The sequence below is a fragment of the Rattus norvegicus genome, chromosome 13 (assembly GCF_036323735.1).
Source record: "Rattus norvegicus strain BN/NHsdMcwi chromosome 13, GRCr8, whole genome shotgun sequence".
Classification (NCBI taxonomy): domain Eukaryota; kingdom Metazoa; phylum Chordata; class Mammalia; order Rodentia; family Muridae; genus Rattus; species Rattus norvegicus.
Genome location: NC_086031.1, coordinates 75,954,697 through 75,980,477, shown reverse-complemented (window position 1 = coordinate 75,980,477; position 25,781 = coordinate 75,954,697). Strand labels below are relative to the sequence as shown.

Genomic DNA, 25,781 nt, shown 5'->3' with positions numbered 1-25,781 from the left:
CTTAAATGACATTTAATTAGTTTGAGATATGAAACATGACATAGTTTTTCAAGCAACAGGCATAGAATACACCAGAACATCCTAGCCTGAATCAGCTAATTAATTAAACCCTGACACTGGGGTACGTAGGTTTCAATAGCCTCTGCCTTTCCTGTAGTGTGCAAAACAGAGAGGACACACTTCCCACATGCTTGCTATTCCTGGTACTTGCTGGACCACTGCCGAGAGGCACACTCATTAAGATGCTGATCCTCTAACCAGTAATTAGTCTAATCATGTTGCTTCTGGACTGTAGGACTTGATGTTGACTACGTTCCTCTCCCTCCAAACCATTTTCATGAAGAAAGACAGATTATTCTCCCACTTCTCTACTGCCTGAAAGGTTTGTTTCTTTGTGTGTTTGAGACAGGGTCTTGCTATGCAGCCCAGGCTAGCCTCAAACTCATGGTCCTCTTGCTCCAGCCTTTCAAGTTCTGGGATTATAGACACACAACACCAAACACCTTGTGTGTGTGTGTGTGTGTGTGTGTGTGTGTGTGTGTGTGTGTGTGTGTGTGTATGTGTGTTGGGGGGGTGTACAGGTGAACTCGAGTGTGCTAAGCACATGAATCCACATGCCTTTGGAAGTTAGAGGAGAGTCTCAAGTGTCCTGCTTCAGGACATGCCGCAGTATTTTCTGAGACAGAGTCTCTCATTGGTCTGTGACTTGCTGATATAGCAAGGCTGGCCTGCCGGTTAGCCCCAGAGATCTGCCTGTCCCCACCACAACAATGAAATTGCAAGCATATGACATCTCGTTCATCTATATTCGTGGCTTCTAGGGATCAAACTCAGATCCTCATGTTTGTGAGGCAAGCATTTTCCTGACTGAGCTCTCTCTAGACCTAAAAGCTCTGTAATGATGTCCCACTGCCCATAAAATAAAGCTTAAAGCTGTTGGACACTCTTTCAGTAGTTTTAATAAAATGGTCACAAACTGACTTTACAGCCCTGTTTCCTACCCTGCCTTGACAGGACAACCAGTGAGCAAAACAGGAGCCCTCCACTTCCCCTGTCCCTCATTTGGACCGTCCATCGGGAGCCTGTGCTTTCAATCTGAAACTATCAAGATCTACCCTGGTTTCATGGTGGCAATTCCTCCTGCCTCATGCTCTCTCGTTTTTCCTCTGAGCCTCTCTAAACTTAGTTTACCTTTTCCAGACTTTACTTACAATCTGCATGAGGAGTTGTTTAAGGTGGAGTACTCTAAAGACTGCCACTCACAAGGTACCTAGGGGGCTGCTTGCCACCTATCTAATCAACAGACATTAGTTACAAAAAGGACAAGGGCTGGCCTCCCATACTACCTATATTATCCTGATTGTCTCAACCTCTTAAAACACATGACCCCTCTTGAAAAACATAAAAAGCTTAGGTAATAAATAACATACGCCACACCAAATACAAAATAAGTAACTCTTATCACAGGATGAAATGCAAGCCAAAGCTATAAAACTCAGGAAAAACATGGGCTACATCTTGGTAACCTCCCGTTAGGCAATGTAGCTCCACGTCAACAATGACACTGAGCAGAGACAAAGTCAAGGAAATGAAGGCAGACTCATAGCCAGACAGTGCCACCTCAGGAACATTGATTAATAACCAAAAAAGGACTGGAAAGATGCCTGCAAAATCGTGGGTCCTATTACCTCCCAGGACCACACACATTACTCTAAGTGAACAGAGTATGGTTGGCTCAGTGCCTGGCAAAGCTCCTCATTAACTGAGCCATAACACGGACAGGTGCCACCCACTTCCCTCTTCTCTTCAGCTGCAGTTTGGATGAGCTCCTTCTTCTGTAGGGTGGGGATAATTCCAGTTAGAGCCCTTTGCTTGCTCGAGGAATACCCTAGCAGATAAGGGCAGTTAGACAACTTGTCCCTTTTATCTTGATTATTCTGTCCTATTGAAGTAGGTCTCTGGAGAAGTCTGGAAACTTCCACGGAGTCTCTTTGGGCATTTAAAACATTATCTCTCCAACGACTGATTTATACGGGAGCCTAACAAGATGAATCCCTTCTTTGTATTCCTGGCCCCAGCTCTCCTCTCTTTCAAACCCATCCTTCCCTCAACTCTCAGGGAACATAGAAATGAAGCCTGTTGTCATCAATGGATCATGAAAAGTCCAAGGTAACCTCAAACTCATGATCCTCCTGACTCGGCCTTCCCCGTGCTGAGACTGCAGGCACTTATCACCATGTCCAGCTCAGTGTCATATTTCTCATAGTAGACTTGTATCCAAAACATATAAAGAACTTCTGTAACGAGCTATGCAAAAGACCCTTCAAATTTAAAATTTGAAATAGTCAAAATAAGAAGCTCTCCAGAGTAATTAGACAAGTGACCCATAAACACAGGAAAAGATACTTATAATATAGGGATCAAGGAAATTCAAATCAGAGCATGATGTCACTTCACATCCACTGAGTGTGTCTAAGATGCTTTAAAGGCAACAATAAACATCAATAAAGTCATGAAGAAATTGGAATCTTCAGATGCCACTGATGAGAATGGAAACAGAAAACACCTTTAGCAGTTTCCCAGAAGGCTTGACAGAGAGTTACATACTACGAAGCAGTTCCTCTCCTGTTGACATCCCAAAGAAAAGAGGAAGCATACGGCAATATACACAACAGCTCATGGCAGCACTGTGTATGCTGGCTCAAGAGTAAAAACAAACGTGTACTCTGGCCGATGAATGGATTAAATTTGTATCCATACCATGGAAGGTTATTCATCTTTATTAAGTGTCAATTCATTAAAAAGAACTAAATAGGCATTGTGCCAAGGGATAGAACCCAATCGCAAAGGGCAATGTGTACGTTGTGATCCTATCTGTGAAGAGTTTAGAGCAGCCAGGTCCAAGCCGGGCATGAGAGCTCACATCTGTAATTCTGGCACTCGACAGGCTGAGGCAGGAGGATTACAGCAAATTCGAGGCTAGCCTGGTCTATATAACAAGTCCCAGTGCATGCAGGACTACATAGCAAGACCCTGACTCAAACAAACAAGCCAACCAACCCATGAGGATAGAAAATAAAGTAATGACTGCCTGGGCTTGGGAGAGGGGGCAGAAAGTGCCTGTTGATAAGTGTAGGGTGTCTTTGTGAGGGAGCAAAGTGACCTAAAATTAGAAATGATGATGATTTCATAACTTGGTGATATGCTGAAACACACTGGTTGGAGCCTTTAAGGGGTGAATTTCATGAAAACAGTATGAAACAGATAAGGCTGCCATTTTTAAATCTTAGGTATACCTGCCCCTGAGATTCTGATGTGTGCATTTCTGACCTCGGGATATTATTTCCACAGTTGTTTTCCCCAACCAAAACCAGAAGTATAATACTGAAAACCCTTCCCTGACTCTGCCATCCTGTCTCCCAGAAGAATGTCCTTTCCTGGGTGACAATCTCTGATCAAAAATCAGTGGCATGAGGGGTTGGGGATTTAGCTCAGTGGTAGAGCGCTTGCCTAGGAAGCGCAAGGCCCTCGGTTCGGTCCCCAGCTCCGAAAAAAAGAACCAAAAAAAAAAAAAAATCAGTGGCATGAAAACCAGGTGGTATGTGCAATGCAGGTATTCAGAGGACACAGGCAACTAGAGCCACGTTTGCAAAACGCAGTATCAGAAAGACCTCAACGGCGTGCATAGGGAGATCGGCAGCTAAGAGGACTGGATGTGCTTACACGGGCCCTGGGATCGGTTCCTGGCACACATGATGCCTCACAACCATCCGTAATTCCAGTTCTGAGGAATCTGACACAGGTGTCAGGCATGCATGACAGTGAACACACATGCATGCAGGAAAAACGCTCATAAAATAAAATAAACAGATCTTTAAAAAAATAGGTTACAAACATATACTTTCGCAACTGATAATGTAATGTCAAGACCAGGATCAGGCATGTCTTATGAAAGGAATACAGCTATAACTAGGGAGGTGAAGATAGTAAAAACCATAGTGTATCAGAAAAAAACAACAACAACACTGAGCTTAACAATTCTATTTCCTGACATTCAGACATAGAACTTACGTGGTGTAGACATTTTTGCTATGATTGGGGAAACAATGTCTTCCAGTTGTTGTTTCTGCACAAAAAGCTCACTGATGGAGGCCTCCGGGTGGCTTTCCAACCACTCATTTTTCATGCGGCATGCGTTGAGGATGGCATTCTGGGGACAGAAACTGTGAATTTACTTCCACTCACTGATTGAAAAATAAGGCTATAGAATCTCTAGGGTCAGAAGGAGAGCTTAGTGGCTGAAAATGCTTTCATCAAAGATGACAACCTGCATTTGATACCCAGAGTCCACACAGTGTAAGGGAGAAGAGATTCAGCCAAGCTGTCCTCTGACCTCAACATATGTGAACGCCAAGGCATCCACACATGCGCACATACGTGCACATACATGCACAGTCACACACACGCATTGTTTTTACAAACTGGAGTGTTTCTAAGGCTACGTGCTATCTGGCAGAAACTCACCCAATACAGTAACCCTTAGGTGTATTTAGCTCTTGAGAACCTGGAATCTGGCTAAAGTGACTGAAGAACTAAATTTGAAATTATACCTCATTTTAGATAAGTAAATTTGAAATAGCAGATGGCTTCTGGCTTCTGAACCATCTAACAGTGGTAGAAGGAGAGGTCATACAACTCACCATTGAGACTCGAGAAGCCTTAAACCAGTGTATTTTTTTCTCCCTGATTCTCTGCTTTTATTGAGCCCCCCTGATGAGAGAAGTGTTTGCAAAAGTTGAAAAAGAATAGGGAGAGAATAGGTCTGGGGAGATGGCTCAGCAGTTAAGAGCACGTGTAGTTCTTGCAGAGAACCTGGGTTCGGTTCCTGGCATACACATGGCAGTTCCAACCATCTGTAACTTCAGCGCCAGGAGATCCTGTGCCCTTTTCTGGCATCTACAGGTACTGCACACACATGGTACACACACACACATGCGTGCTGACAAACACTCACGCACAGAATAAAAACGAGTAAAAATTTAGAAAAATGGTGGATTGTATGAGCTACAGGAGACTCACTAAGTTATTTACTTCCTCTAAATGGTGTCTGAAGGAGAAAGATCAAAAAAAAAAAAAATCTCCATCTGATCACACACTGGCAGCACATTCCTGATGTCTGTTTAAAGATAGTTTTCCTGAGTTCAAACCCCAGCAACCATACGGTGGTTCAAAACCATCTGTAATGGGATCTGATGCCCTCTTCTGGTGTGTCCGAACACAGCTAAAGTGTACTTATATATAATAAATAAATCTTTAAAAATCAAAAAGATAGTTCTCACATGTGCCTTATACATACAGACAGAATGTGTCAACCAAAAACTTTTTCAAGTAAAAAAGAAAAAGCTGTTTGGTAAGGTTGATAATAACGAACACAGATTAACAACCTGCTGATTGTTCTTCCGTAGTGCTGAAGAGTAAGCCGTAGATACAGATATATGAGGAAAAAAAGACTCAGACATGTCCACAAGATACCAGGGGAGGGAAAAAGCAAGTTAATAATAATAGTAACCAATACAGTAGGATCCCACTTTTATAGTAGAAATATCTCCCTGACAAACCTGTATCTGTAAGTAAAGGGGGAAAGATGAAATCTCAAAACTGTTATTAGAATTCCAGGGGTAATAAGACCAAAAGTGAAAGGAGTGTTAAGTTTGTTCTAGATGTTTTTATTGTCTTCTAATTAATGGGGTGTGCCTATGACATTTTTTATTGATATTTGAAGGTTTTTCTAGTATTAGTTAACAAAGCACCATTCTTTCATGGGAAGAACCTGTAAATTGCAGGTCAACAGCCCTAGTACCTGCTCTAATTGAACGTGTTGTGTTTTCTTTCATAAGAAATTTTGTAAAGTTGTTTATAGGTACTAATTTAATGTGTGCCTTAGTGAGATTTGCTGGTACCCTTTAAGGAGCAGCTAACTGTATTTCATCAAATAATATCAAATAAATTCTCAGGGATTCCACATGGCACACAGAAAACAATTCAAAGTCAATGCACATATCTAATACCTGGAACATATTTAGTTTTTAAACACAGGGTCATATTACACCGCCCTGGCTGGCCTGGTTCTCAGAGTGTGACCAGACTTGCCTAGAACTAAAGGTAATCCTCCTGCCTGCGCTTTCCAAATGCTGGAACACAGATGTACGCCACTATGACCAGCTTAATGGGCACAATTTTTTTTTTGGTTCTTTTTTTCAGAGCTGGGGACCGAACCCAGGGCCTTGCGCTTCCTAGGTAAGCGCTCTACCACTGAGCTAAATCCCCAGCCCCAATGGGCACAATTTTAATGTATATCCAATCAATTTTTTTAACTTTACAAATTTTTTAACTTTTTTTTTACTTTTCATTATGGAAGATTTGTACATGTAATATACACACATGCATATATACTATAGTGTGCATATTTATATAGTATATACAAGTGCATACATACTAACATATATCATGTGTGTTTTAAGGTGTGAAGCAAACTATAGAATTGAATATCAGAAGAGCATAGTACTCCAACAGAATAGAAAGCTTTTCTCTTTGTAGTTTTACTATTAAAACAGGTATCTAACGATATGCTTTAGGAGAGCTGGCTTTATAAAAATCTTTGCAGGCTTGGGCTTTGTTTTTCCAAATTTTCACTCAGCACAACATTTCTGAATTTCATCTATGTGGTCAGGTGTGATATTTTGAACATCGACATCATTTATTTACTCTATCATTTCATCTCTTATCAGAAGCTTACTCAAGAAAGGAGGGGAAGGAGAGGACGGAGAAAGGAGAACCATCTACCTCTAAAACATCAGGACAGGAAATAATCACAACACAGTACCTTATCTTCCTTGAAGAGTTTCCCTGGTGTCTTTTCTGGGTCAGTAATGATGAGAGAGGATTTTGTAATAAATTTTTTCAGAATCAGCCTTGCATCTGAAAAGACAGGACAAAAAAACAAGAAATAAGGACAACAACAGAGGGCAAGTCAACTTGCTAGCCCATCCCACAGCCAAAACTCAAGGAGACTTGTGTAGAAAGTTCACTGTCAGTGTCGGAGGAACTCAGAAAAACAGCACTCAGGTGTAGTTCCGAGTTCCGATTCTTCCCTCCAGTATCCAGGCACCACTCCACACTGGCCTGGAATGGGGGGAGGGGCGCCTGTCTGCAGGATCCCAATCCAACTGAGAGTGTGGGAGGTTGGGGAGGGGAGCCTTCTTCAAGGATTGTAGTGTTACTTTTCTCTTAAACATCACTCAGTTTAAACAGCTCCCTTCGACAGTCTTCGGTGAAACAGCTTGTGCACATACACATTATTCAGGGTGGACAAGGGCTAAGTACAAACCTTGGAGAGTGGGAAGGAGTTTTAGGGTGAACGTAACTCATTGGCTGGGGCTTAACATACTGGGAATGCCTCATTTGCATGAAGAGGCATTCCTGCAGGCCCAGGGACTTGCTGAGCAGATTCTGAATGGGAAAAGAGGAAGTTAAACCTGTAGGTTTGCCAAGGACTATGTGACCTTCCCCAGGTGGCGGATGTTGGGGTCAGACTCCCCAGATAAGGTCAGGCCAAGAAGAGGAAAGCCTGCTGGTAAAGGGAGTCCTCCATTTTGTGCTGAGCTCAGAGACACTGTCTGGATATGGTAGACTGTGACCTTAAATAGCAAGGTTTCCCAACACTCGGGGATATCACTTCAGCACACCCAGTGTGTTCCTAGAATTATGATAGGACTTTTGAAGAACCAAAGAAATACAAAACATGACACCAGGTCCCGTGAACAACATCTGCCAAAATGTTCCCTCTGGAGAAAACAGTAACAACAGAGAAATATTTCCAGTGGGCAGATTGTCGATTGCTTTTCTTTTCTTGAGCTTTCAAACACATATGTGTGCGCGGGCTCACACACACACACACACACACACACACACACACACACACACACACACACCACACCTCCAAGATGTGTTTAAAAAGTACACTTTGCTGAGAGAAATCAGTCCCAAATCACATTAGACGTGATAAAGCACTTTCCCCTCAATGTATCCCTTTCCTTTCCCATTTCACTACAGACAGCAAGAAAAAGACCAGCTAGGCCTTCAACACTTGGCTTGGAAATGTTACCCAAGTATCCAAGTTCTCTTCCTGAGCCTCCTTTTCACATGATGGCAGGGTTCAAAACAGCCAATCTTCTCCTGCCCTACTGCGAGACGCCACTACCTTTGAGGGCTTGTTTAATTTTTTTTTGTTTTTGTTTTTGTTTTTTTCATGGGGTTTCATTTTTATTTATTTATTTTTTTGACTGCATACTGCAAACACTCAACCGCAAAACAGCAAATAGCTCATTTCAAGAATCCTAGGGTGATTAGCCGGGTACACCTTTTCATCCCAGTGCATTTTTTAGTGATGTCACTGAACATCCCCCTGAGTCACTATGGCTGACGATGTAACAATGGCTGGCACTGTGTACTTTGCTGCGTGTAGGATTGACTAACAGGACTATCTGAAAGGCTTTGACGGGAGCACCACCTTAGTGCTTGAGGCATCTTTTGCTCTGTCTGACCAATTTTTTACCGCAAGATTTTCTTCTCAGTTAAGACAAAAAAAAAAAAGATGTCTAATCAAAGACTATCTATGCTTTCTCCCCTTCTGTTCTTCTGCTTCGTCAGAGAGAGTTCCTGCATTTGTGACGGAACAACTTGGACAAAGGTCGGATGGGAGATTTTTCCAGAGGAAGTGCACTACCTGAAAGTTAAGGTTCCCCCATCCCGCTGCCTGCCTTTCCCTCTGGACAAACTCTGCTGCAACTTTGCTAACATGGACCTATTACAGAGTTCCTTACACCTCACTTATATCTTAGTACAAGCTCTCTTCTTAATCCTGTTTGTTCTATCTGTGCATTACCTATGGATGAAATGGACGAGACACCAAAAAAAGGTGAATTTGTGATGCAAATAGGATTTATAGAATCTCAAAGAGCGCACAGCCCAAGGTTATCCAGACCTTTGATCCATCTCCTCCACCTTCCCTGCCCCCACTTACCCCACCACCATCAGCTAGCAGCGACATGCCCATGGTCAAGAGTTCTACAGATGAATGTTTAATCAGAAGGTCTTAAAACCGCCTCCTCCAACCTCTACTTCAAGTTACAAAACACAACAAAACAGTAAGATGCGGTAGGTAGGATTATAGGAGTGAGGGAAGTCGTGTGCTCTTAGCCTTCCCATAAAATGATCTGAAACAAGGGGTCTCTTGGAGAATCTGTGAGCCTATGAAAGATCACTACAAAGGTTAGCATGAGTTTCCCAGGCAGACTGTAAACTGATTTTAAATGTTAGGATTTAGTGGGAAACAGGTCACTTAATTCCCAATTTTGCCAATAGACGGTGCTATAATTTGAGACAATTAAGAATTCTGCTAAGCACATAAATACACACACTTCCTTGCTCATCAGCATGACCTAGCTATATAAATGTTTTCTTGTTTTTAAAATATGTACTTATTATACAGTGATGCTGCTTAATAAGGGAAATGTTTTTTCTGGTTTATTTGGTTCTGGGAATCAAATCCAGGGCCTCCTACTTACTAGGCAAGTTTTCTACAACTCACTGAGCTATATCCCCAATCCCTAACCACAGTCTTAAGGGCTCATTTTATGCTCCAAGTACTGCCGAGCTTTATTTATTCAGGTTAACCTGCCAGGAACCACACACTTAAAGAAAATTAACTCTCCCTTTCCCCGAAGTTGTCAAGTGCAAAACTATTCATTTAGGGGTAAGGGTTTATGACCCCTACCCACTCCATTCTAGCATGAAACTGACTTGACCTTGAACAGATCGTGTGTGCTGTTAATTCACGAGTGCAGAATTTCTGTCCTGATCAGAAGATACTGGTTTTTTTTGCTCTGGTCCCCTCTGACATCTGGCTCTTCAGACTCCCTGCCCCACCTTCCATGATGCCTGAGGGGAGGCGACAATGATATAGATGTCTCATTTACATCTGTGCATGCCCAGAGTCTCTGCACTTTGACTAGTTGCAAGTTTCTGCATGAACCACCATCACCTGCACAGAGACTTCTCTGATAAGGTCAGAGAGTTGAACTAATCTTAGTACAGAGAGACAACTTTAGAGGGCAGTTTGACATTATGCCCATTTAGCAAAATAACATTAGTAAGTTTACCAATGAGACGTATGAGCTCCCCAACCAAGAGTTCTTGGCCAGATCTGCAGTATCAAGCAAGTGTTCCTCTTGTGGAGCAGGTCTTAAATCCAATCAGAAGGCAGCTGGTTGCCCTTGTGATGATATTCGTGCCATGGTTGAACCCATGGACACATTTTACCATGCTAGTCATTCCTGCAGTTCACAGAGTTCACAGTTCAGTAGGACCAGGGGAGGCACTGTCTAATACTGTGAGAGCTAGCCAGCAGGGAGGACGTCATCTGTCCATACTGATTCAATTTCTCCACGTCCTGCAGGAAAACATGTTGTTGACACCCTAACTGCTCCTGGCAAAATGCTCTCTAACCTCAGAAAATGTTGACCAATGTTTGCCCGGGATGACAGGGAGTCAGTCTAGTCTTGTGTTGTACATAAGGAAGAGTATCTCTTCTGCACTTGGGCCTTCTATAGTAACCTTCTCTATTTGCATAAATATGTGATGCATACATCTTAGTGCTGTTTAAATTTGCTTATCCAGAATGTGGGTTCAGTGGTTTGTTTTGCTTTTGCAGCTGAAAAAGCAAGCCTCTTTAGAGAAGCATGCTAACGACCGAGACCTGAGCCCCTCCATCTATGACATTGAACAAATACTCTGCAGACTGCTGGCCACCACGTCAATGATGACCAAGTTCCTGAAGCAGGTGTCTCACCATTCTTCTGTTAAGAAAGTTAAGCAACAACGTAAATTAAGGAGGAAGAAGAGTAAAGGAGGAGAGGAGCAAAAGAATATCACTAACCCTAAGCACATGCAAATGTAGCTTGGCGGAGAGTACGAAAGAATCTATTGCAAGGACTATCTGAGGAGACAAAGGTTTCTTTGGGGGCTTGCTTCTTTTCTTTCTTTTTTTTTTTTTCTTGCCACAATCATTACTGAAAATTTTTCACACAAGTCTGGGTTTCCGTTCGACTGAAAAAGAATCCACACTTACAAACGTGGCTCCCAGAATAAACTGAAAACACCTTAACTGGCACTTCAGGGTATAATCTGGTGGTAATTATAGCAACAGCATTTTTTTTCCAGCCTGACCACATGACAGGTAGTTGCTATGTGCTTTGCACTGTATCATTTAGCCCTCACAAGTCTCAAGAGGAAGGAGCTATTATTAGCTCCGCTTATCAGAAAGGAAACTAGGGTACAAAGATGTGTACCCTGCTCATGCTTATGTAGTATTCAAACACAGACATCCTCCAGAGAACCTGCTTATCCCTTCCTTGTGGAAGCTACGGCAAGGGCTCTAGTAAGAGGGTCTTGTCCCTGTCCCCTAGCATGTTCCTTTCATTCTCAGATTTAATGTTTTGCTTATGCTCTTTGCTCTACCACTGTGTATTCAAATCCTGTTCATTTTGTAAGGCCCAGTTGAACCCCAATAAGCTTTCTTCAGGTTCTCTAACTACCCCAGGGCATGAACTGCCTTTCCTGCTAATTATTACCTTCCCTCTTTCTCTTAATACTCACATATTTTTTTTTTTTTTTGGTTCTTTTTTTCCGGAGCTGGGGACCGAACCCAGGGCCTTGCACTTCCTAGGCAAGCGCTCTACCACTGAGCTAAATCCCCAACCCCTACTCACATCTTTCTGATACTGTTGCCAACTGATTTCTAGATGATTGCTTCACCTAAAAAGAAACTCCACAGGGAAGAAACAACCATTGCTGTATGCCATGCCTACAGCAGTATTAACATGCTTAGTAGTGGGCACTCCATAAAAACCTGCTGAGCATGGCAATGCAGACAGCCATATAAAATGGTTTCATTTTAAATTCTATAAGCACACAGCAAGTCACACAGTTACATATTCCTAAAGTCTCTTCAGGCTATATAACACAGACCTGAGGAATGAGAACAAAATGTAAACAAAATTCAAGGCAGCACAAAAAAAAATTTGGATTCTGTTGAGATAGAATATTTATAAAAGACATGGAAACTTTGAAGTGTACATCTCAAATGAACTTTCATAAGTAAAATACCCATGTAACCAGCAGGCAAATTGAGAGGAAAATGACAGGTCTCAGAAGTCCTGCCGTGCTACGGGGTAGTTATGATTTGGGCTACTGATACTATAGGTTAACTTTTCCTAGGAAAATATTTTTAATTTTCAACAGCAAATTTCCTTTCTGGGGGTCAAATATGTTACTGAAATATGCTGGTATATATATATGGAATAGTGTACTTTGGGTCTTTCAAAAAACAACCTTGAACATATATTGTATGTATGGAAAGTTTGTTGCTTAAATTGTCAGAAATTGGTAAATCAACAAGATACAAACAGAGAGAGAGAGAGAGAGAGAGAGAGAGGCAGAGGCAGAGGCGCAGAGAGGCAGAGAGAGGCAGAGAGGCAGAGAGAGGCAGAGAGGCAGAGAGAGGCAGAGAGAGGCAGAGGCAGAGGCAGAGTTAAGAGCAATGCTTTGCGGTCAATAGTAAAGTAAAAGAGGAAAGAAATGAAGGCAGTCTTTATACACTATTGACAACAGAAAGCACATCACCTAGCTGGAAGGTGGAAATATCATTCATAGCACTCCATGGCCTCAATCATCTTCATACCATCTGTGCTCCTTACCTGCCCGGTCCAGAAAATGAACACATTCGGCCTGAGAATAGCGAGCAGCAACGTCTCGAGCTTTCTCTCCCCGGAAGTTCAAAGCCTCTATATCAACATCCAGTTCCACCAGGGCCTTCAAAGTTTCCAGGCGGCCCCAGGCTGCAGCGCAGTGTAAGAGTGTGTACCCTGACAGAGAGTAAAGACAGCTGGGTCAAACAGACTTGGGGTGACTTGACAGCAGTTTTAAAACGCACTGGAAACTTTGATGCTCAGTCTTTCCCAAGGCTAGTAATGTGTGTTCCAATACTCTGACAAGATACTGAGCAGTAACGGTGAGGAACAGCTCCTAGGCAGCCATGTGACCTCAGGAATAAACCGTTCCCTGGCATGCTGTCTGGTGTACAGTGTTGCTAAGCTATGATGAGCAGGCTAGCTGTGTTAAATGCATGCTTCTGTTTACAGTACTTTATAATGGGTCCATCGGGTCATCACTTTATCATAAGTCAAGGTACATCTGTGTGTTAGTCCAGACTATTTTATGTAGCAGATCATAAACACAATCAAGTACTGAATGATAGCTAAGAGACAGGCACTCAGTGTTCTACCTAGTAACCTCGTTGAATTTACAAACCCTATAGCATCAGAATTATTATAATCCTCATCTTACAGACAAGGAAACTAAAACTCAGAGATGTTAAGAAACTTGGCTCAAGGAACGCAGCCAGTAATGACGAACACAAGATACCAACACGGGCAGCCTGACTCCTGAGCCCCTCCTCATCTGCTAAGAATGACGGCCACCTGCACTTCGGAACAGTCAGCCTATGATTTTAAGGAATTTTCATCAAACTCTTAGTACCCTACCTTTATTGTTAACACAATCATCAAAATCATTATAGCCGTGTATGCTTTGGTTTGGAAATTTCTTTTGAATTAAAGCTTAAGTATGACTTAACACATTAGAAAGTCATTTCTTAGACTTCCTGAGGTGCAACTGTAGAGGCGGAAACACGGGATCCATTGTCAAGAGTTTTTCAGAGTTTTATAAAAGTCAAAGATCAGAGATAAATTGTTTGGAGAGGCCTCAGTTAAACGGGAGAGCCAGGACTGAAGGCACAGTTCCATGGCATTTCTCTTGCTTAACATGTACAAAGTCCTGGGTTCAAGAAAGCAATTAGAAATGATCTAGAATGGGGTTCCAACACCAAAGATGTGGCAGTTCTTATCAGAAGACCTTAGGAGTGGGGCTCATGGTGTGCCTTTCACAAGTCCCATGCCTTGCCCAATGCACAACCAGGAAGTCCCTCACATTAGGAAACATGCATATGGGGGGGGGGGTGACCTGGTGGCCCTCATCTGACTCATACCCAGTGTCCACCTGGCCCACACTTGTCTTAAGAACCCAACCTTGTTTTCTCAATGCTTCCAGGAAAATCCTGGCTTTAGGTGACCTCTGGTTTGTCGGCTAGAAGCTGCAGATTCAAGATACTTATACATAGGGGCTGGGGATTTAGCTCAGTGGTAGAGCGCTTGCCTAGGAAGCGCAAGGCCCTGGGTTCAGTCCCCAGCTCCAAAAAAAAAAGAACCAAAAAAAAAAAAAAAGATACTTATACATTAATGGGGACATGACTTAACCTCTAGATACTGGCTGAGGGAAAGTGTGAGTCAGTCCTGTGTTCCCAGGTCACTCAAAGGAGGAATAAAATGTGGCAACTAAGGGCAGATACAGGAAAATAGATTATAACTTTAAATTTGGGGCAAATGGTGAAGAAAGTAGGATGAGGTGGTATGGCCATTCCTTCTGCCTTCCGTCTCTGCCATGCTTGGAGAACTTCCAGCAGTGTATGTTAGGCCAGAGTATCCAGAGGTTCACCACCTCCGTGGTGCATCGCAGCCACTATGAGGAGGGTCCGGGGAAGAATTTGCTGTTTTCAGTGGAAAACAAGTAGCGGTTACTGGCTATGATGACCGTGTACTTTGGATCTGGAATTGCTGCTCCTTTCTTTATAGTAAGGCACCAGCTACTTAAAAAATAAAGATATTTAATTCATCCCATTAACAGAATGAAGAAAGTTTAAGAGATATGATCTGAAAATTGGATTAAACTCTTGAACTCTTACACTAGAAAAAATTATAAATAAACTAATGATATAAATTTAAAAAAAAATTTGTGGCAAATTCCCAAATGGCCCAAAAAAACAGCGAGAAAACACATGCACTCATGCTCTCTCTCTCTCTCTCTCTCTCTCTCTCTCTCTCTCTCTCTCTCTCACACACACACAAACACACACACACACACACACTGCTGGCAGAAGAGATGCTGCTAAAGTATTATCACTGACCACAAGCCTGGGCCATTTGGATGTGGTGTAGATCTGGTATCAAAGGTGACTGCGCCATGCTTTTGGTAGGAAAAATTTCAAGAGATGCTGAGTCGATATAAATTGTAATGATTCACTACATATACCCCTAAGAATTATGGGTACTTATGACTCCCTCAAACATCCAGAGAGACAAAGAGAAGTGAGCAAGCACTGCCCTGCTGAAACTATTCTGTATCAGGACTCTGTGCCCTTCACTTCATTACTGCAATAGTCCCAGGAGGAAGGCATTAGCCTCACTACAGTCTATAATAGAGAGGGAAGGTCTGGAGTCCATTCCTTTCCCAAGGTCACACTGGTGGTTTGTAGCCAAAGTAAGATTAAAACCTGGATATGTTTCTATAAAGAGTTTGTGAAGAAAAGAAACACCTATGGGCTAATTTCTGACTGAGCTAGGAAAAAGGAAGACACAATTCATCTCTACTTGTCCTAGAAATCTTTTAGCTCCTTACCCACCACAGTGCCACAGCCCTGGGCCTACCTGAGACCAATTTGTAACCATTATGACCAGAAGGGATAATGAAATGTTAATAAAGAATCCAAAGTGATCTGGTCTATATCATGAGTTTCGGGACAGCCAGAGCTACACAGATCTTGTCTCTAAATAAATAAATAATAAATAAATATAGTTTCAGAAATAAAATCTTGACTGAAAGCCTCTCAGTAATTTTAAAACCTATAATTTTTGATAGACAGCCTTTTAAGAGATTTATTATATTCCTATCTCCCTAAGAATTTACATCATAAATTTTTTTCTTTTTCTTTTTTTCAGAGCTGGGGATCGAACCCAGGGCCTTGCGCTTGCTAGGCAAGTGCTCTACTGCTGAGCTAAATCCCCAACCCCATAAATTTCTTTTAAATGACCTTTCTACATTTATTAACATGCTCACATTTCGCTTAAAAAAATTTTTTTGAGACAAATTCTCATGTAGTCTAGGCTGGCCCAAACCCCTTAAGTAGCTTAGCCAATGACCTTGAACTTCTGATTCCCCTGCCTTTTCCTCCTTTGTAATCATAGGCATGTAGCACCATGTCTGCAGCTCTGGGGCTCAAACCCAGGGCCTTGTACAGGTTTTACCAACTGAGCTACATCCCAATCCATGCTTGCTTAATCTCTTAATATAGGGAATTACACTAGTCTTTTCTAACATTATAACCACCTATCAGTCATGGTATAAACACAGCTGACAGATAAGTTTGGCCTTGATGAAAATGAGTTTAACTTTTAATTTAAAAATTAAAATGTTTTTGAAATGGTTGTTTAAAGTATAAAACAGGCACATCAAAGCCACCCAATCATAAAGACAGTGAGGAACAGCTGTAGGTGGTCACAAGTAATATCGAAAAGATGAAATACCTCTGGCAGTTTTCTCATTCAGATTCACCCCATACTTTGCCAAAGCTCTAATTACATCACTTTTGCCAGCCATGCAAGCTGCATACAGCAGATTTCTCCCAACAATGTCTTCTTCCAAAAGCAGCTGCACAGCATTCTCATGGTGAGGATTTTCAGGATCCTCAAAAATCTTCTGTAAACCTTCTACGTCCCCGGTGAGAGTCGGCTGCAGGAGGGGGTTCTCGGTGCCTGTTTCATCTGCTTCTTGGGATTCTTCATAGTCATGCCGTGAGGAAAATAGTGACTTTTCTGAACTCTCTGATTCTAGAGCTTCTTCTGGCTCCATTAACTCCAAAAATACCTAGCCAAAAAAAAAAAAAAAGTAATTCAAACATATTAGTGGTTATAGTGGTTATTTATTTACTTGTTTGCTGGCAGCCTGCCCTGGGCTGCGTCCTCTCTGGAAGGTATTATAATGGACAGAGCATGGGAGGTGGGGGGACTTGGGTTCCACCACCCCCCCCACCCCCCCACCCCCGAGTCAAAGGTTGCTTAGTATTAATAGTATTTACTCTCTTTGATTCTTAGTTTTACTGAGGCCAGATGCCAATGGCTTCAGAGGAATTATCAACTTTTGCTTAATGGAGGAGAGGGTAAGTAAAGAATTTATTGTTAATGCTCCCTTTTCTGGCCAGGCAGCCAAAAGCCTTTCACTGGCTGGGCTGGTTAACTCTTTGCGAACCAGAGAGGAAGGAAAGGAAAAGAATTAAGATCCTTTACACAGGCGAATTTGCACAGACACATATACATTCCAGGCCAAACCATCTGTCTCAATTCCACAAATATTCATGCATGCTTACACACACACACACACACACACACACACACACACACACACACAACTACATATAAACAGACATATACATATATAAATTTGGATGAACAGATGGATGGATGAGGCAGGCAGAGCCCCCCTATAAGCCATCACACACACCATACCATATCACCACATCTTTATTTCTTTCCTCTGGCCTTTTTATATCTTTTTAGACAGAAGTTCTTTAAAATTACCTCATAGATAAGATGTTACAAAAAACAGGAGTTACAAATGAGTGTTGATATTAAATTTAAAGCAATGTTTCATTCTATAAGCTCATTATAAGTTCAGAGCAACAGTTTCACATTTCCTTGTCTTATCATAGTGCACACCTGTGACTTTATCCTTGGACCTGAATGTTTTTCCTTGAACAGAAATTTGTTCCAAGCCTATATCTCTTCTAGTGCAATTATGAAAGCTCATTGTATTTCTTACTATGCAGCCTTTACTTACTATTACGAGGAGGGAGCACGTTCTATTCTTGATTCTAACTATATTGGACCTTTCTGGTAAAAAGACTAAAACCATTTCCTAAAATTTTCTTCCAAAGATTATTTGAATCAAATCAGGAATTATTTTATTAATTTAATAATGACAGGAAAGGTACATCAGCTGCCAGAAGCAATCCTGAGGTGAAGTCTCTTGCCTCATCGAGCTCACCCATTGCAACCATGCAAAATGGTGGACCACCTCTAGGAGGGCCACCTGGTGGCCTGACAGAGTCTATCCTAGATGACTCCTGACACTTGTTTATTTTTTGAGTGGGGAGTCTCACTATGTAGTTCTGGCTGGTCTGACTTGCTGTATAAGCCAGCTGGCTTTGAACTCATCAAGATTCCTACTTCTGCCTCTGACCTCACTGAGATCACCTGCCTCTGCTTCCCAAGTGCTGAGATTAAAGGTGTATGCAAGCATACTGGGCTACTTAATTATCTTCAGTCCGAACACTGACAATATGAATGAAATAAAAATATGTACTTGAAAACAATTATAGTTATAAAATAATCTACTTTACCCTTTCAATCAATAAAATCTACAGTGAGTAAACACATGGCCTCAGTATATGATAAAATACTAAATATTAATATGAATAGTATACTCAGTAGGGACAGACAAGAGATCAAAGAGAATTAAATTCATTAGGAAAGAAATCAAAAGAGAGTTTATCTACTAAAATGACTCTTGTTGGGGAACATTAAGAAGTATAGTTAGACCATTGAGGTAAATTATAAAAACTTTAAAAATTAGGCACTAGATTTTTAAACAGAATTCATTCAATTTATTCACTTATTGTTTATTAAAGGATTATTACTGTGTTATTTAAATGTTTATATAAATTACAAACACTTATTTTTTTTGTTTTTGTTTTGAGAATGAATCTTGCTAGGTAGCCCTGGCTGGCCTGAAACTTGCTGTGTAGACCAGACTGGCTTTGAATTTGCAGTGATTCTCCTGCCTCCACACTGGTGCTGGGATTACAGGTATGAGATACTGTATCTAGCTTAAAACCAACAAGTTTATCTTCTGCCCTCAACAATATACTCCATAGGAGAAAATATGAGATAAAATATATGTAATAAAAAGTGACATGTGGTGAGGACTTTAATATAAAATATTCTATGGGATTTCAGAAAGGAAAAGTTAATTACAGTCATCTACAGAAGTCTTACCAGTGCTCACGCTGATGGAATACATGTCAAATAAGGAATGACTCAGGGAAAAGCACCATACACACCAAATGTTATAACATCACTATGTACTCACAGCAGCAAAAGCCTTAAGGGGAAGCCATGCTTGGGGACAGAAGAGACGACTCAGAAATCTGGAATGCTCCCTGTGACTGCGGAGGTCCCAGGTTTGGTTCCCAGCACCCACACGGCAGGTCACAACTACCTATAATTAATTCCAGTTCCCAGATTCCAAAACATTCTCCTGGCTGCCTTAGGCTCCTCCATGCACCTGGTATATATAAACGTATGCAGGCTCATATGCACACATATAAATAAAACAACTAATTTTAAAAGAAAAGTATAGATGGCAGTTGAATGGACTGAATTAGGGCAATATACCAATCACAAGATGCTTCTGCCCTGGCTCACAACTCCCCACCTTGCCTCCAGATGCCCACGCCTTTGTTAATCCCGTCACCATCAGCATGGGCTCCACTTAGTGACTTGCTTCTAATGAAGAGTCACAGCAGCTAGAATGGTATGCTAATGGTATGATGCTTCCATGATTGGACCTCAATAGACTGTGGCTTACCTTTTCGTCCTGGCTCTCCTCACACAGTGGAGAGAGCCACCTTTCGAGAAAAGTGAAGGCCGGGCTGGAGAGATGGCTCAGTGGTTAAGAGCACCGACTGCTCTTCCAGAGGTCCTGAGTTCAATTCCCAGCAACCACATGGTGGCTCACAACCATCTGTAATGGGATCTGGTGCCCTCTTCTGGTGCGTCTGAAGACAGCAACAGTGTACTTATAATAAATAAATAAATAAATAAATAAATAAATAAATAAATAAATAAATAAATAAATGTATGTTAAAAACAAAGTTAAAATGACTTTCTAAGCATGCAAATAGATTCAGTTACACTCAGTGGTGGTTTGAATAAGAATGTCCCCCACAGGCTTCCCGATTAGTATCTAAATACTTTGTGGTGCTGTTTGGGAAGGATCAAGAAGTGTGGCCTTATTGGAGGAGGTGGGTCACTGAGGCTTTGAGGTTTCAAAAACCCATGCCACTCCCAGTTAGCTGCTTCATGTTTACCTCTCAAAATGTGAGATCTTGGCTCCTGCGCCAGTGTCATGCCTGTCTGCCTGCCTGCCTGTCTGCCTGCCTGCCTGCCTGCCGCCAGTGCTCCCTGCCATGTTAGCCCATGGACACTGAAATTGTAAGCTCCAAGTAAGTTCTTTCCTCTAGTAGCTGCCTTGGTCATGGTGACTTAGCATAGTAATAGAAAAGTAACTAAGAAACACTTTTTAAGACAGGCTTGGTAGATCACACCTGTAATCCCTGGGCTTGAGAGGGTGGGCATGAGGATTGCAAACTCAAGGTTGATCTGGGTTAGACGACAAGACTTCACTTTTGCAAATGTGGTATTTGCAAACAGATAAAGACCCACAGGTCATAGAATTGAGACAAGACAAATTATGTTCTCTTTGCCCATATACATGGGAAGCACAAGTTTCACAGACGGTACAGGCGGAGAGAGGAGAAAGGAGCCTGGACCTCTGAAGGCAGGATGCTACTGCCTTCCTCTTTATTATTATGTCTCAAAAACAAGAAGGAAGGAGAGGATAGGGAGGAAGTAAAGGAAGAGGAGAAATAAGAGGAGGGAGAAGAGGAAGAGGAGGAGGGAGGGGGCGTGGAAGGAAAGAGAAGCAAAGCCAGATTGTTCACAAGACTCAGGATATTTACCAAAAGGTGCTGGACAATAAGTAATAAGCCAGGAACTGGATGATTTCAATGTAGTTGATTCATCAAGCATTCGACAAATCAGAGAGGAAGGGGAAAAAAGAATGGCTGACTGTACCAGTACTGCAGAAGTTCGGACTAAGAGAGCACGGGCTGTAATTACTCACTCACGGAAGACAGTGCCTACTAAGTTTCTTCCAATACAAGGTTCCCTCCAATCATGGTGCTTATGGATATGGGCAAGAAACAAAGAGAAGAAATTTTAGATTGCCATGGGTAACAAAATTGAAGAACAAGGAAATAACAGGAAAGAGGAGGGGGGAAAACTTAAAATGGGAGGGATAGGGAGAGGATGCTGACACAGGATGGCAGAGGCTAAGGCTAATGAAGGCCTCAGGAGGGCAGTGCATTCCAAATGGCACACTGTAGGCTTGTGGGGCCTATCACATGACTACTCCCTCTAGTCGGCGAGTGATCGCGGGCGTCACACAAATAAATGGTTGTGTCTGTGGCAAAAATATTTATAAAATGGATAGCTGATTAAGCAATCCCAGGTCACAGCTTTCCGAGCCTACTCTCAAGGCCACAAAACAAATTACGTTTTCTATGCCCACATACATAACAATATGAAACATAAGCTCCACGGGCTGCAGGAGAATCGAGGGGTGGGAGGAGCTGGACCGACGAAGGCGGAATGTCAGTGATTTAAAGCTCTTTATTTAATTTTCTGAAGTGAGGATATAACCTGCTCTGACTTACTAAATGGTTCCGGGAGGTCCAGAAACTTCCCGACTACACAACGGGAACATCGAGAGGCTGCAAAATACCAAAAATAGACAATTCCAACAGGCCAGGTTGCCAACCCACAGTCTAACCAGCAAGCGCAGAGAAACAGGATGCAAGGGCTATAGCTGAGCTTATACAGAGGAAGGGCAGCGAGAGCAAACTGGGAGTCCAAGGTCCCAGAAGGGCTTTCCTAGCGGGGTGATACTTGAGTAACAGGGTAGAAGGAGGCTTAATGGTGATGATATCCGAATCCTTTAAACAAAGAGCAACGGACGCAGATGAAGCTTCCCGAAGTTGTAGTGGAGTTGACCCCAAAGGCTTTTACCCAGTTGAAGTCTTTCTTTAAAGAGGGGAAAAAAGATAATGGGGATTTTTAAGTCCCAGATCCTCTAAGCATCCAGGATTCGATGAAGAGCGAAGGCCTGGGGACCCTCACATGGAGTGCTAGCTTTTCTGTGCTAACCCGGTCACGTGGAAAGAACACGTTCCCTGAGGCAATTCCCTGAGGGGCTTGAGAGTTCTCCCTTCCGCTGAGATCGCCCTCGACCTTCGGCCTGCCCTTTTGCTGCGGCGGGAGGATCAAAGCCGGGATAGGATGCACAAAGCCCACCGGACACACGAAAGCTGAGGATACCTTGGATGAAGCCCACCACAGCAGCCCTAGCCGCCAGCACCGTAGAGATGATGCGGGTCTATTCACCCGCGATCGCCCACCCAGGACCTCGGCTCCAGGACTCCTACTCACCTCACCCAGGGCCCAGGCTTCCGCGGTTACCATGGCGACGGCGCACTTCGCGCAGCCGCGCCTGGCCCAGGTTCTGGCTGAGCGGGAAGGTCAAGGATTGTCAAGACTTTAGAGTGGAAAAGCTAGAGGAATTCTTCCGAGTAACGAAAATCAGTGTTCTGATGGTAGTATGAAAGTGTTTTATTTTGTAAAAATTCTGTAATAGGTCTGAATTTAACCACTTTAAATTCCTTGCATGTTCCTTGATGATCTCTTTTGCCTTTAAGTGATTTTGTGTGTGTGTGTGTGTGTGAACATATGAGAGTATAAAAAAAAAAAAAACAATCAACTAAACATCTTGCTTAATTTTCTAGTTTTTGGGGGAACTCATATAGTTAAACTTAGTGTCTTCTAGACTGTTCCTGACAACTCACAAATGCTAACTAGGTAGGAGCAGAAGGAACTTAGGAATTATATGTGTTAGATACTTTTTTTATTCGGAAATGTAAAATCCAAAACATCTCTGAGGGTGGGTAGGAGGACGGGAAAATTGTAGAAAAGCCAACAGAGAAGTACCACCTTACTTGTTAAGCAGTATACATAGTCACGTGTTTGGCAGAGAGAAACCCAGGAAGTTTTGTTCTGAAGTCAAGTGTGAAGGGAAATATCGTTTGTTTCTACAATAAGATCATTAAAAAGGAGGCAATACTCCTGAAGGACTCAGCATTTGCACTGAAGATGAATACCTATTTAAAAATCAATGTTTGAAGCCTGGAGAAAGAGCTTAGTGGTTAAGAGAACATATTCTTGGGAGTTCAAATCCAGCACCCACAGCAGGCAGCTTACAATTGCCCCAGACTCCAGCTTCAAGGAACCTACACTCTCTGGCCTCCTTAGGCAAATCTCCATATTCACATGCAGGCAATACACAAAAATAAATCATAAAAATGTTAAAATAAGTAAATAATACTTGATGAACTCAATCATGCCTTTAGAAACAAAATTAAAAAAAATAAAAAATAAATAAGTGTTTTCAGGGTATAGTAGTACAAAACTTTAATCCCAGCACTGGGGAAGCAGAGGCAAAGACAGATCTTTATGAGTTTAAGGCTAGACAGTGATAGCCTGTCTCAAAAACAAGCAAAATAAAGTAAAAATTAAAATGAATGCATGACTTAAGGCCCAGGCAAAATATCAACCATTACCAAGCTGGAGTTCTATAATGTAAAAAAAAGAGAAAGTCTCAAATTTCCTTTTGCTTTGTTCTTCAAGGCAGTCTATATTGCATTGGCTGTTCTGGAACAGGCTGGCCTCAAACTCACAGATCTGCCTCTGCCTCTCATGTGCTGAGATTAAAGGCACGTGCTGCCGCCACCTGGCTGAAATCTTAATTTTTAAATGTGGAGGTTTTTGTTTAATTCAAAAAAGGTATAGTGGTCAGAATTTTAGAATGTGACATTACAAACAGAGACAAAAGACAGATGCTCTGTGAGCTGCAGGCTTATTCCTATAGCCACCACGTAATAGATCTGGAAGACTGAAAACCATTTCCTACAGAAGTTGGTGGTGAGAAGCCAAGTACGCCTTAGGTTTGAACACATCATTTTAATATGTTCTGCTTTCACTGCAGTCTTTTTCTAAGGGAGATCTGTTGGTTTTTAATATCTGCATAAAATATGACATAATGCATAATCATATGCAACTTTATTTTTAATTAATATTTTAGAGGCTGCAGAGAATTTGCAAGCATAAATACTTCTGAAAAGCTTTAAGTGGAGCTAAGTAAAAGCCAGAGTTTTTCACTGTTGTTGTTTGCTTCAAGTTGATTTTTTTATACATTTATTGGAACAGGGGGCACCCTCTTGCCACAACATGTGTGGGTCACAGGAGAGCCTGCAGGACAGGTTCTCTCCACTATGCCGGTGCAAAGGGTCAAAGTCCGGTCATCAGCTCTGCATCAAGTACCTTGTCACCTGACGAGTCACCGTGCCAGCCCTGCTTTTGGTTTTTGAAACAGGCTCTTCCTATCCAGCCCAGACTATGCCTAGAACTCACTACGATAAACCTAGCCGGGCACCAAAGGGGCAGTAATCTTGCCTTGATCTCATGGGATTACAGATAGACAGTTGGCTCTAAACAGATTTTTTAAGGTGTATTTTTATTTTAATTATGTGTATTTGTGTGTCTGGAGCTGAGGGTTGGGGTATGTGCATATGAGTGCAGACACCGATGGAGGCCAGAAGAGGGTGTCAGATCCCCGGGAGCTGGAGTCTCTGGCAGTTGTGAGCAGCCCTGGCGTAGGTGCTGGGGCCACAACTCAGATGTCATTCCAATGCAGCATACGCTGAGCAATCTCTCCAGCCCCGGTCTCTCAAAGATTGTTTTTAATGCTCTGAATGCTAGCACTATATAGGAGACCAGAAACTAATGGATTTGAGAAACGTAAAGCAACTGAACTCTGGTCTCTGGTTGAGCTCATGTCAGTAGCAACTGTGTGGTGCATTTAGGCAGATAGGGCTAGAAATAGATGATGAAGGAGATCTGTGGCTCAAGTACAGCCAGCCGGGGTTCAGCAGACTCACTCCCATGCAGTGTTACCCCCCAAAAATACAAATGTTAAAGACTGGTCCGAGGCTGGTGGAGCAAAACAGCACAAAAGGACTGATTGTTGGGGCTCTGACCCTCAATGGACTTGTCACGTGATGTCATTGACGGAGGTGCGTGAAACAGGAAGTGGAATAGAGATGAAGGAAGTAAGTCACTGGGGTTGGGGGTCACTCTGGAAGGGTTTATGTTGTTCATAGCCCCTTCTTGTGCCTGTTTGCTTCTTGACTGCCCTTAGATGCACAACCTCTTCAGTACACTGCTATGGCAACCAGCCTTGCCCAGGTCCCGAGAAAGTCGGACATAGAAACCTCGAAAACCAGAAACCAAATTACTTTTTCTTCCCTTAAGTTGCCTTTCTTGGCAACTTAATCAGTCTGATGAGCTGGTTCAAGAAAGATGCTCCTAATGTAACATAATGTACTAATTAATAAAAGGGTCTTTAATGTAACCCACTAGACTGTGACAAATTTTCCACAGAAATCGCCTTATCATTACTGCTGTGTGTGTGCGTGCATGTGTGTGCATGCGTGTGTGTGTGTGCGTGTGTGTGTGTGTGTGTGTGTGTTCCATGTTTAAATGGAGGACAGAGCTTAGTGTGAGATATCTTCCTTCATTGCACCCCACTATGACTCTTTTTTTTTTTTTTTTTAGCTCAAAGATTGTTTTATTAGAGTTTAAGAGAAAAAAACAACAGGACAGGAAAGCTGCTAAGAAGAAGATGAAGCAAGGCCCTGGGTTCGGTCCCCAGCTCCGAAAAAAAGAACCAAAAAAAAAAAAAAAAAAGATGAAGAGGAGTGAGAAAGCCATGCTGTTTTGAGTTAGAGTTCAAGAAAGCCAATAAACTCAAGGATAGAGCACTGA

General features: G+C 42.2%; 2 protein-coding genes, 1 long non-coding RNA gene and 1 pseudogene across 15 annotated transcripts in view; 3 read left to right on the top strand and 1 right to left on the bottom strand.

The window, feature by feature from the left end:
* Nucleotides 1-23,431, bottom strand: part of Ankrd45 (ankyrin repeat domain 45) — a 27,822-nt gene extending 4,391 nt beyond the window's left edge. The window contains exons 1-7 of one of the 12 annotated variants that reach the window (XM_063272107.1): nucleotides 22,335-23,397; nucleotides 19,654-19,863; nucleotides 16,536-16,875; nucleotides 12,816-12,983; nucleotides 6,884-6,978; nucleotides 4,072-4,210; nucleotides 7-1,888 (exon numbers count right to left, since the gene is read on the bottom strand). In XM_063272107.1, the coding sequence (XP_063128177.1) occupies nucleotides 1,707-1,888; nucleotides 4,072-4,210; nucleotides 6,884-6,978; nucleotides 12,816-12,983; nucleotides 16,536-16,860 (909 nt within the window). In that variant the 5' untranslated portion in view covers nucleotides 16,861-16,875; nucleotides 19,654-19,863; nucleotides 22,335-23,397 and the 3' untranslated portion in view covers nucleotides 7-1,706. Of the gene's footprint in view, nucleotides 1-6; nucleotides 1,889-4,071; nucleotides 4,211-6,883; nucleotides 6,979-12,815; nucleotides 12,984-16,535; nucleotides 16,876-19,653; nucleotides 19,864-21,562; nucleotides 21,620-22,223 lie in introns of those variants that run through there. The other 11 variants (XM_063272110.1, XM_063272108.1, XM_063272111.1 and 8 more) reach the window with 11 other exon arrangements.
* Nucleotides 8,347-13,752, top strand: Tex50 (testis expressed 50). Of its 2 annotated transcripts, XM_006250118.5 has the most exons (3): nucleotides 8,347-8,977; nucleotides 10,772-10,900; nucleotides 13,467-13,752. In XM_006250118.5, exons 1-3 carry the CDS (start codon nucleotides 8,654-8,656, stop codon nucleotides 13,557-13,559), a joined length of 546 nt encoding a protein of 181 aa, XP_006250180.1. In that variant the 5' UTR covers nucleotides 8,347-8,653; the 3' UTR covers nucleotides 13,560-13,752. The 2 variants fall into 2 exon arrangements, with proteins under 2 accessions (XP_006250180.1, NP_001385728.1); NM_001398799.1 differs by lacking the exon at nucleotides 13,467-13,752 and having other exon boundaries at nucleotides 8,537-8,977; nucleotides 10,772-11,227.
* On the top strand, nucleotides 14,396-14,963 carry Cox7c-ps1 (Cytochrome c oxidase subunit 7C, pseudogene 1; annotated as a pseudogene).
* LOC134481580 (uncharacterized) lies at nucleotides 20,696-25,781 on the top strand. The gene is made up of 2 exons (XR_010057263.1): nucleotides 20,696-22,498; nucleotides 25,572-25,781. It is a non-coding gene; the product is annotated as an uncharacterized LOC134481580 (long non-coding RNA).

Coding starts and splice junctions, on each gene's coding strand:
- Tex50 (NM_001398799.1), top strand. CDS start 8,654: ATGTCTAATCAAAGACTATCTATGCTTTCTCCCCTTCTGTTCTTCTGC. Junction 8,978..10,771: donor GGACGAGACACCAAAAAAAG/GTGAATTTGTGA, acceptor TTGCTTTTGCAG/CTGAAAAAGCAAGCCTCTTT.